At 37.5% G+C, this 11,621-nt stretch overlaps 1 protein-coding gene across 1 annotated transcript in view; it reads left to right on the forward strand.

Moving 5' to 3' along the window:
• Positions 1 to 11,168, forward strand: part of ANOS1 (anosmin 1) — a 139,591-nt gene extending 128,423 nt beyond the window's left edge. Inside the window, exons 11-14 of the mRNA XM_040582785.1 lie at positions 451 to 622; positions 1,854 to 2,074; positions 4,762 to 4,903; positions 5,609 to 11,168. Coding sequence (XP_040438719.1) covers positions 451 to 622; positions 1,854 to 2,074; positions 4,762 to 4,903; positions 5,609 to 5,667 — 594 coding nt within the window. The 3' untranslated portion in view covers positions 5,668 to 11,168. The remainder of the gene's footprint in view (positions 1 to 450; positions 623 to 1,853; positions 2,075 to 4,761; positions 4,904 to 5,608) is intronic.
• The last annotated feature ends 453 nt before the right edge of the window (positions 11,169 to 11,621 follow it).

Raw genomic sequence — 11,621 nt, forward strand, 5'->3', positions numbered from 1 at the left:
GGACTTTGAATGTGCTTTTAAAAAGTTAAATGTATATGAAACCTGTCTTTTACAGCAGCTTAACTCAGCTTTCTTACATTTATTTAATTTGATTACCATTTACGTCCTTACATTGCTACCCCCACTGCCATCATGTCAGAGAGACTGTTCTGAGTGTTAGAAGCCAGTTGCTTTGATGCATCATGTCAAAGAAACTGTGTAAATTGAAGGACATATCCGAATACCATGCTAATATATTTTAGTACCAAAAATAATCATAACATAGGTGATGTTTGCTTTTTCCTCTGAGTAAAAGCCATGTTGGCATGTGTTAAGCATATCAGGAAAATATTTTATTGGCGAAAGCTTTTCATCTTCTGCCAACCTTATTTTTAATTTTTTTTTCTTTTTTTTTTTTTTTTTCTAGACGTCTATTTGCAGCATGTGATCTTTTTGCTTTTCTTGTTTTAGGAAAACTACATGATTCTGAGGGACCTGTTGTTTTCATGCAAATATAAAGTAACTGTTATGCCTGCAAAATCTAAAGGTCGTTTTAAGGCTGAGAGTATTTTCTTTGTTACCCCACCTTGCTCTGCATTTAAAGAAAAAATCCACAAGCACATTAATTGTCCTGCTGAAGGAGGTAAGTTATGATCTAGAAAACTAGCCATATAGTTTCAAATGCATTTATAATCACAAAAAAACCCCACTCTTTAAAAGCAATTCTAAGTTGGGAAATGAAAGATCCAGAAGAAATGACTAACACTTATGTGAAAAATCAACTAAAATACAGAGCAGTGTAGATTTTGGCTAGCATATTATTGTTTTGTCAATTAGGTGATAATTTTAGTGAATGTTTCTAAACATACAACGATGTTTGTTATTACACAGGTTTTATTTTTGTAAGGAGGGACAGTTTCCCAGTTATATGGAAGCAAACATTATAATGATGGATGGTAACTGTAAACATAATTATGCTGGCATGACCCATCTTTTGAGTGTTTTGCTACTAATGCAAGCTGCTTTTTCAGCTTGATTTTGTTTGGGTTAATTCTGCTCTCAGATAACAAATAAAGGCACTCATGCCTTTTACAGTGTTTCCACAATGGTAGGTATAGCTAGAGGCTTATGGAAATCACGCAATTATGGAGATACTGGTTGGAAAAGACCTCTGGGGTCCAGCCACCCGCTCGAAGCAGGACTGTTGCCAGCACTAGGTCAGGTCAGCCATGGCTTTGCACAGCCAAGTCTGGAAACCTGTCTCTTCATTTAGAGGGTGGCCCTGTCACTTTGAGTGCCTGCTGTCCCCAAGAGTACTCGAATGCTCCGCGGGTCACCTCAGAGTCCTGCTGGCCACCCTTGCCGTTTCCTCACTGCCCCTCCTGACAGTTTTCCAGCTTTACAGCCTCCCTGGGAAACTGCAACTCAGGAGTGTGTCTCCCCTGCTCAGAGTGCCCCTATTAACTTGTACTACAGTTTTAGAACGTTAATTTTACATTTTGCCTGCATCATGGAATTCTGCGCTATCCTGTGGGTTTTCTTGTGATCCTAAAACTGAAAATAGAAGCTCAGGTATTCAGAAATACAGGGGAGCAGCAGGATGGCTGCCTGTGAATGAGGCAGTTATATCTTTACATGCTATAGGCTTTCCTTTCTATGACCTGCAGCTGACAGCATTTGATCTGAAGTCTGAATTTGGCCCAAAATGCCAATGGAGTATTTCAAAGATAGGCTTTGGTTAATACAGAAAGCTGGCAGGGTCCTGGGTAACACCAGAAAGACAGCTCTATCTGACCTTGATTTGTGGAATTAAATGAACGCTATTGAACATTACCTCAAAGTTTAGCTTATCTTTTTGCTTTCCAAATTTATAGTGCCAGTTCTACCCAAAGTGTTGGCCAAACCCGAGAATCTATCTGCGTCTTTCATTGTTCAGGAAGGTAACATCACTGGTCATTTTTCCTGGAAGATATCTAAGGCAGACCTTCACCAGCCCATGACAGGGTTTCAAGTCACTTGGGCAGAAGTAACCACAGAAAGCCGGCAGAACAGCTTACCCAACAGCATCATTTCTCAGTCGCAGATACTGCCAGCAGTAAGTTGTTTGTTGCTTTCATATGCTAGCAGCTTCACAAGTGTCTGGGTGCATGGCCGACTTTTAATGTTTAGTGGTGATGTCACACTTAGTGTTCTCTGGGTCTGCAGGCAAGCTGGAGTAAGAAGTGCTTCATTTTTCCTCCTTGCTGGATATACAAAGCACAGCTACTCTTGTTGATGACACATTAAACATTTTAACGTGCAAAATTGTCAAATTAGCAACCATTTGTCTGAGAAATGCCTGAAGGGAGGAAAAGATCATTTGTGGGGCAATAGATAGTTTTTATTTTCTTTTGACGTTCAAGCTGTTCAACTTGGTGGTTACTCTAGTTTTAATAATTATTTGGTATCCAAGTCGATGGATTTAAGAGAATTTTCTCTTCGAGTCTGTCATTGCTCTAAGAAAAATAAAAATCACCTCTGTGCCAATACACACTATTGTCTGATGGACAGATAATTTAAAGGAGAACTAGGTTTCACTGTTTATTGAAAGTGTGAGAATTAACAGTTTTAATTCTTCTCCCTATTTGCTTTAAGATGGCTTTTGCTATTTCAGTTCCTCATCTGGCAGAGGCAGGTGAAGAGCTTGTCATTCAGACTCTGCTGCCAGATCCACCAGTGTCAGCAAAAGGGTTTAAGCAGCTGGCCTTGATCTAATGTCTTAACAACACTGGGAGTCTCCGTTCACTTCAGGGAACTGGATGAAGGCAATTATGTCTAAAGCAGAACTGGCTGAATATCTTTTCGCATTCTTTCTTCAAAGAATGTGTAAAATGTTTTGTTGGACACACGTGGCATTCAAAGCATTTTCCACAAATCAAAGACAAGGTTCTTAGCATTCTGTCTTAATTTCTAGCAGACTGCCCTAGGGCTGGGGCAGCTGTGTTTCAAAGCCTGTTCTTCTGGAGGAGAGCGACAAAGTTGACCATGGATGCTCTAAAACTATGGGGCAAGCTACCATGCAAGCTACTTTTTTGCAGTTTAGTACAGACTTGGTGTGATCTGCCTCAATTCATCCAAAGCTCAACCTACAGTCCAGAGCAGAAGCACAGTGCAGGTAAAGCCTTGGTCTCTTCAACAAGGGTTACCTTGAAGTGGTTACTCAGTCATAGACCCTTGGCTGCAAACAGTCACTTTAGCACAGACCACGAGATACTGATTTTCATTTTGGTTTTCTTTTTTTTTTTTTTTTTTTTTTTTTATAAGAAGCTGGCATATGATTTTATTTGGCATTTGTATTCCTGTTTTTTAAGCTTTTGATCCAGTTAGGTCTGAAATATATATAAAGCTTTATTTAACATTCCTTTGCATTGTGTTATGCTTCAGTTTTTTATCATTTTTTCCCCTCTGGTTTCACTATTGTAGAGCCTGGAGATTCCTTTTGTTTAATTATCACTATATGTATCTGTCTATCTATGGCAACTGGTTAACTTGCAGAAAACACTGATTTAAGTTGAAACAGTACCTCCTACCTCTCAGAAACTACCAGAATGCAGGGTATTTTACAGTGAGGATCATTCCCTCAGTCTTGTTGGTAGCCTCTGACTGATAGAAAATTAAAATATACACAACCAGGGCTGAAATGCACACGTCCCAACTGCCGGAACAGCGCCTGAGTGAGCAGAGTGAGTGCGTGAATGTGTTGTATGCACTACTCTCTCGCTCCTGATCTTCAGTGTTTTATAGGAGGTGGAACAGCTTCAGCAAGGTCTATTAAGAGCAGCCCCATACTCAGAATATGTGCTAATTTGGCACTAAAAGTACATGTTCCTCTCCACCTTTTCTCTCTTTTCTTTTCCCTTTGCTGTCTGCTGCAATAACAGCAAATGATCAGTTATTCCCACAGCTTGTCTAGGTCCCCCTGTATGGCGCTAGGCACGGTGCCAGCCAGAAGCACTTACCCTGCTAATAATGGGCCAGCCCAGCTGGTTGCAGGAGCACACCATGCCTGCACTGCCTGGCATCGCTGCCCCGCTGCCCCCTTTCTGGGACTGGGCCTTTTCAGTTTGGAATAAGATGAATCAGGATTTTTGATTCCTTAATACACTTTAGTCTGTAGCCAGATATATTCCCATTTGGGAACATGTATAAACTTACTCTGAAATTTTTTTGCACAGGTGTAACTGACCACAAAAGGTATGGAGCAGTGAAAAGTGAGTCTGTCATGCCAGCAATGGGATTAAGAACACAAAGCAAATTCATATGGTGTAATTGGGACAAATCTGCTGAAATCAGTGTAGCCACACTTACTGTCAATATCTGCAGCAGAGGCCCCAGGCCTGCCATTAATGAATTTACTGATTACAGGCAGATCCAAATAAAAACAAGTTTATATAATGCACGTTTGTTAAAAAGAACGATTAGGAAGTTACATTTTTGTTTTTCTTTTAGAGATAAGCACATCATCCATTTCCCAGAACACTAAGGAACAACTTGGACCTCTTGTGCCTGAAACCATAACATGGTAAAAAAGTCTGCTCAAACGGGAATGGCAAGCAAAACATTCAAAACAAACCCTCTTGACAAAGTGACACATACGTTAAATCCTTTTAACAGAATTCTAAGAAAGTAATTTGTGGCTTCAGAGAGTGACAGAACCTGTTTAAACCACTGATTTGTCTGAGTAGAGCAACCGTGTTTTATTTTTAGATGAGCTGCGAATTGATGCAATTTATTTATTTTCAGGATCATTATGTACTTACTGTGCCCAATCTGAGGCCATCAATGCTGTACCGCTTGGAAGTTCAAGTGCTAACAACTGGTGGGGAAGGGCCAGCTACGATAAAATCATTCCGAACACCTGACCTTCCTCCATTCTCACCCCACAGTAAGTATGCACTGTTTTGACATGTGTTCACATGTTACAAAACTTCAGTCCTCCACATCTAAAGAGTTTGCTTGAGCCTTAGAGGCTTTGTTGGTTCCAGTATCATTCCATAAACTTAAGATGTGTGAAAATACCGGGTTTCTCCCCCCACCCCCATAAGTGTCCATCAGCAATGATAGACGCAAATGCAGTCTTTCTCTCACTCAGTTTATGTGGTCTGATATTTGCCATTCATTCCATCACAGCTCTTTGGCTTATTTGTGCCTATAGCACTTGGGATTCAAGGCTGGTCTGTCCTCCAGGTACTACCTAGGACTGGGATTCCTTAGTTTTCAAGACTAGATTTTTCTGGGTGCACTCAGTCCAGCATGGCTAAAGCCTGATCATATTTCTAAAGCAGTGCAGACCTCTTAATGGCCATTTCCTGCATTTTATATGTTTCTGAAAAGTACAGGTCAGTGTAACGAAGCCCAGTAAAAAATATAATCAGTTAGTCCAAGATTCAGTTGCTTGAATCTTTTTGTCCTTTCACAGTCCCAATAAAGTTGTGGACTGAACATGCCCATACTTGTCAGCTCAGGTAGTTCACTTACAAGCTGAAGGATTGCAAGCTGAAAGCCTCACAAAGCCTTTTCAGTACGGACAATTGTTGGTATTATGTACTTAGGGTTTGATATGTACATATTTTCCTATTATTTTGTTTAGGACCTCATCTAAAGCAACATCATCCACATCACTACAAGCCACCCCCAGAGAAATATTAGACTGTTTCAGATGATTACACAAATGACTGAGAGAAAAACTGAGCTCCCAAATGAGGGCTGGAAAAAGGCACATCTGTAGGAGCAATTAACCCAGTTTTCCAGTGGAAGTTACCATCCTCTGCGATCTGTATCCACTTCTCTGTAGTTTAACCATGAAGAATTGTGTTTGAACCAAGATCTGGATGAAACATACAGCAAGTATTTCGGTACCACCACTGTTCAACAAGCTGAAAATCGCGTCCAACTCTACACCTGTAAGAAAATGAGAAGTGTGTTCATGATAATGCTTTTGTATTCCTGTGTTTAAAGTAGATTGAAATGGTGCAGTGTATACAGCTTTTTCTCTTAGTGACTTCAATGTTAATATTTGCAAGATTGTCCTGTGATGTATACATACTTTGAATACTGGAGGCCATGTTCTCAGTGTGTTTAAATGATCTATTTTACTTAAAGCTCTGCTTGTCACCAGTTTTAAGTCCTAGTGTATTTTGCTATTAAAGATCTCCATATGTCTCAAATAAGGACATAAGTAAAATAATTACCAGTAGCGGAAACCCTAAAATAGTCAGTGTTTATAATTGCAGTATCACAGAGGAAGATGATGATACGTTTATATCACCCATCTGTTCTGGAGTGGTAACGTTTTAGCATGTACATCTTCTATTAATGTAGTTATTAGCTAAAAAATATATGGGGTAGATGTACCATTGTAAAGAAACAAATGGCAGTTAATAGAATTGTTGACAGTTAATGGCAATTAATACAATTAATTGATAGATCCTGGAAGAATTACTTTTAAAATCCCACTTATAATTTTTTGGTATATAATATTTCAAACTATAATAATATCTTGGAAAACCCACCAATTTCCTAGTTAAAAATCTGAATAGTTAACATTTTAGAAAATGAAATTCTGAGGTACATTTATTATTCAACTAGCCATAGAGCTACTTTTTGGCTTTGGATTTTGATGCACATATTTCTTTTCCCCGTGGAACTTCTGAACAGAAGGATGGATGCATTGGCTCTATTCTGCTGTTCTGCTTACAGAAAGAATTATGTGACAATATTCTGGCATCTGGAAAACATTGGCTTATAGTTTATTTGAATGCATTTTTCAAATTTAGACAGAAGGGTGCCCTTTTTAACCATAAGGGAATTCATGTTGCCTTATTGTGCAATATAAACTGTCTAGAATAATTTACCACACAGAGAGACATACCTCAATAGTAAACAGAAACTGCTTGGATTTATTATCGAGAGGGTGGAAAGTATCTGCCAATAAATGTCCATACAAATACTCATAATCAGCTTCTAATGTTCAAGATGTTCAAAGTGCTGCTGCAGTCTTTGGCAGCGTTTCCATTGCTCCCTGAATCGTCATATGAGGCTCACGTACTTCAAACACTGAGGAGTCAAACATGACGAGGCGGCCCCTTTTTCTGCCAGCAGATGCTATGGGCTCACCTGTACTTTGTGTTTGCCTGCGATACGCAGTGAGAGGAGCTCAAAAAAGCAAATATGAAGAAAAGAAATATTTACCTGAAAATGAGTATCAGAGTTATGTTTATCATAGTAGAGCATTCACAAAATATTCAAATACAGTTTGTCTGTACTGAAGTTTATAGCTTTTTGGTTTGTGTGAGTTAATACCGCAGAGGGTGAAGAAAACAGTTGATTTCTGATCGCTTGCTCATTCCAGATTCCCTGCATTTCTACTTTTGGTTTTAAAGGGCTCTTTTCCCCCACTCTCTTTCTACTTTGCTTGATGTCTTTTTTGATATGCATGCGGTGACCAAGAACTTTTCCAGACATTTTCCGTTGTGGCATGGTCTGGGCCTTTAATAGTAGTTTTAAAAATATTAAAGGCTCTGGTGCTTTTAATTCCTTCCTCTATCATTCTGTCATCTCCCCTTTTCCAAAATGCATCAGCAAATAAACAGGGGAACTTTTTCTTAAAATGTGTGGTTTAAAGGTTTATTTTTCAATTTTTGCAGAAGGCCAGAGTCTCAGAGTTTTTTGTTAGGATGGAAATGTTTCACTTGTACAAGTCTTTACAAAGAAAACACAATTTGAATCGTACCGGTGTGCAGCACTGCTCGACATTTAGATTGCACAGTGTGTAGGTTAAGACTAGAAGTGATCTTCGTTGTGTTTGCTGAGAGCAGGAGTCAGTGGGATCAAGAAAAACAATTGCCTCAGACTTCTCTGAAAAATTCTGTCCAAACATTTCAATCACAGTCTGTTCTAGTTATGCTGGAGTAAATCTGTAGTGACTTGATTAATGTTAATAAAATTATGTTTCATTCATAGTGACATGGGAAAGCATAGAACATGGATGTCGGTCTTTATTACAATGATGCCAGGTCTGGCTTGGAGATAAATTGGAAGTTAGTAGTCCTGAGTGGTCGTACCCTTAGTCTTTATTGCTGAGGGGAAGCCTCATTCTTCTGAAATGAATCAAAATGGTTACTGTTTGCTGATGCCAGTCTGTTTGAAGCAATCAATGTTTAAAAATAACAATGTACTTTTGAAAATCATGGAGGGGTTTTCCGTTTTAAAGTAGATTCTGGAAATAAATGAAAAAGTTGATAAGTAGAGTTGTATTAAACAAGTGTATTTATAGAGTCCACTAAGATGTACATTATTTTTTCCTTCTGCAAATCAGCTTATCAGCTAACCTTTCAAGTCATCCTCCAAATAAAAAATGAAAAATACAAGGTCAACAAGGCTTATGCATGGATGTTAAATTCCTGACTATGAGTGATTTCCTGATTATTTTTTGAATTTAGCGGTACAGGTTTGAAGTTGTTACTGCCCGATTCATAAAGCTTTGTTTGCTGAATCGTACAGGATATTGTCCTAATTTACTAGCCTAAGTCAAATTAAACATTTAATTCAGCAGTAGAGTTGTAATTCACTATCTGATTCACTAGTTAAAGATTTATTTTCTCAAATGGTGTGTAATACAGAATTAATATAGCTATTAGGATGTTTTTAGATACTCTGCACCTTTACACTAATATATTATTTGCAATGTACGATTCTGATGGATTTGTCAGTTGACTTCAGGATGCATTTTGTTTATCTTTATTTCTTAAAGCAGAATTATAAGAGTATGCCGTTTTTGCTAACTGCTTTGTTAAGTGGATTTTTTTTGGTTGTTCATTGATGATTTTTGTTTAAGAAGAGAATGGTTTGTTCTTGTTAACTTTTTTGGCCATTTTTGAGTTGTTTATAGAGCAGGAGAAATTCAAACAAGATAGAGCTTGTGCTGTATCATCTATGTGTATCATCTTGAATATTCATTAAGAATATAGCACATAGACAGTTAAAAGGTCTGACTTCTGAAATGCTGAACATCCTCAACTTAGTGGGTCCAGCAAGAGTTGAGGACATGGTCCGACAATGCTAACATTGACATTAGCTTTTGTCATGATCACACACAAAGTCAAAAAAATATTCATTGCTAATGTGAATGGGAATTTTACTGTTGGTATTGGCAAAACTGTAAAGAAACCTGAATACTGAGTCAATCTATTCCACATACTTCCATCTCCATACTCCCAACTGGAGTCAGGAAGAGTTTCAGATAAGCAGGCCCTGATTCAGGAAGGTATGCAGAAAAGGAAACTTCTATATGCACAAAAGAAGTCAGTGGGATGGAAGAAAACAGGTGCAGTTAAGAATGAACTTTAGTGATGCCTCAAAAAACATGGATGTCAAAATCTGCTTGAATACTGTCTTAAGTCAGGGCCTTATAGAACAAGGTGTGGGACCCATAAATTCCATGTACAACACCTTTTTTTTTTTTAATTTTTGTCTTGTGTATATGTAAATGTCATTGTGATATTATTTATTAATTCATTTTTTTACACTATGTGCCAAGTATATTCCTACCCTTTTGATCAGTACTTGTGAACATCAATTACTAAAAATAATGTTATGCAGACTTGTGCATTGTAACCAGGAATATGATGCTAATAAGCTGTTGCATGTAGTTTTAAATAATAAAGAAACCCCTTTATTTAAGAAATGTAAATGAATATCTGCAGATGTTGATGATTATGTATGGTTTTGCATGCCAAAACTCATTGTTCAGTTGTGGGCATGAATTGTAATGACTGTGTTACCTCTACTGAATATATTAGTAAGGTACAATTTACAAAGTAATTAACAGAGCTCTATATGTAAAATTTTTCCTTTTTACTTAATTATATTGTAGTAGAGGTAACAGAACTGCTTATCTGTTACCCAGATTGGCTGTAGAAATTATGTTCCTATAACACTCATTTAAATTCAATATTTATTTATGTATGTAATACAAAAAGATTGGTCTTACATGTTTGTCCTGTTATTTAGAGAAAAAAATACACTTGTAAAAACAGTTTGTAAAAAAAAAAGTAAATGTAAATATAGTCTGATTTCTTTTACTCACCATTTTCATATTTAGAATTTGTACATACTGTTTAGGTAATAAACTATCCTACATCAAAATCTTGCTACATTATCTCCTCCATACAGAATTTATGGGTTTGGTTTTTTTTAAGTTGAATCATCTAAGAAAAATCAGTGTCACACCAAGTTCTTTGTGAACATCTAAATCTCATTGTTTATAAAGTCATACCATTTCATCCTCAGTGTACTACAACATTGTTTTCTTTAGGAAGTGAACAAAACAATATGAAAATACATTTAGATATCATTTGAGTCTCAAGCAATCCTTGACGTAAAAAAACAGACTCAAGAACTTGCCATCCCTTTCTCTGTCCTAATGGGATAGTTCACAGTGAAAAATTGTTCACCCTTTGCAATAATAACTGAAATTAATTAAAATGTTGCTAGATCTGTGTCAGTGGTCTCATGCTGCAAGTCAAGATTTTCATGATGGAAACTCATGCTGAAATCCATGTATACACCAGATTTGGAATATTTTCTATTTTAAAGTGCAGTAACCCATGATTTAAATTCTACATTTTTAATAAATATTAATATCTGTCTTAGTACAAACATTTAACTGCTTCAAATTGTCAGAGATGTGCTGTCATTCTCAGATGCATTGTCTTTAGTTTGGGGGTGCGTCTTTGACTTACTCTTGACTGACCTAATAAACATTTAGATTTTGTTAACTTGAACATAAACTCCAAAATTTCCTGGTATTGCTTTGTCATTAGAATGCTTGCTTACATTTTTTGTTGTGGTTTTCCTTTTACATAAATGGCTAACACTTAGCAAAACCCATACAGTTAAATTTCTCTGCAAGTTGGACCATTTCACTGGTACTTGCTATTATGGTTTGTAAACCCTGGCAAGAATGATACATCGCTGTGGATAGGTAAGTTGTCATAATCAATAGTTGAAGCATTCTATACACTGTAATTCAAAATGGCCATTCATTTTTTCTTTCCATAAATTCAAATAAATGTTTTATTCAATATTGAACTAAAGGGATGATGACTGGATGATGTGAATCATATGAAATAAAGCAAATTTGCTATATATTGAACAGTATTGATCATTTTGGGTTTGGGTTTTGTGCCCTGTGCTTCTGTACCACTTGGGGTTTGTGCATTTAAAACCAGAATGCACTCAAAAGTTTCCATTTCATAAAAAAATTAATACAAGGAAAGCTTTTTATAGTACAGAAGAAATCCCCCTCTATACTTCTGTTTTCTTATTACAGGTGTTGTATTGTCATCGTCTGAATGTACACCAGCCTCTCTGAGGAAGGCCTTGAGCCAAAACACTGGCTGTCAGCCTGTCGGTGGCAATGCAGCTCCTGCAGGGGGAAAGAAATCACTGGGGAGAGCACTGAGCACGTGAGCTTTGAACTGGAGCCAATGTGCGAGACTTCTGCAGGTCTGAAGGGGATGTGGTTCAGCCGAAGCGAATTGTTGTGTCCCCTTTGGATCGTGCTCAGTAGCCTTCCTGCTTCTGCTCAAGGTACTGGCAGG

This window comes from Falco naumanni, chromosome 2 (assembly GCF_017639655.2).
Source record: "Falco naumanni isolate bFalNau1 chromosome 2, bFalNau1.pat, whole genome shotgun sequence".
In the NCBI taxonomy this organism is placed as follows: Eukaryota; Metazoa; Chordata; class Aves; order Falconiformes; family Falconidae; genus Falco; species Falco naumanni.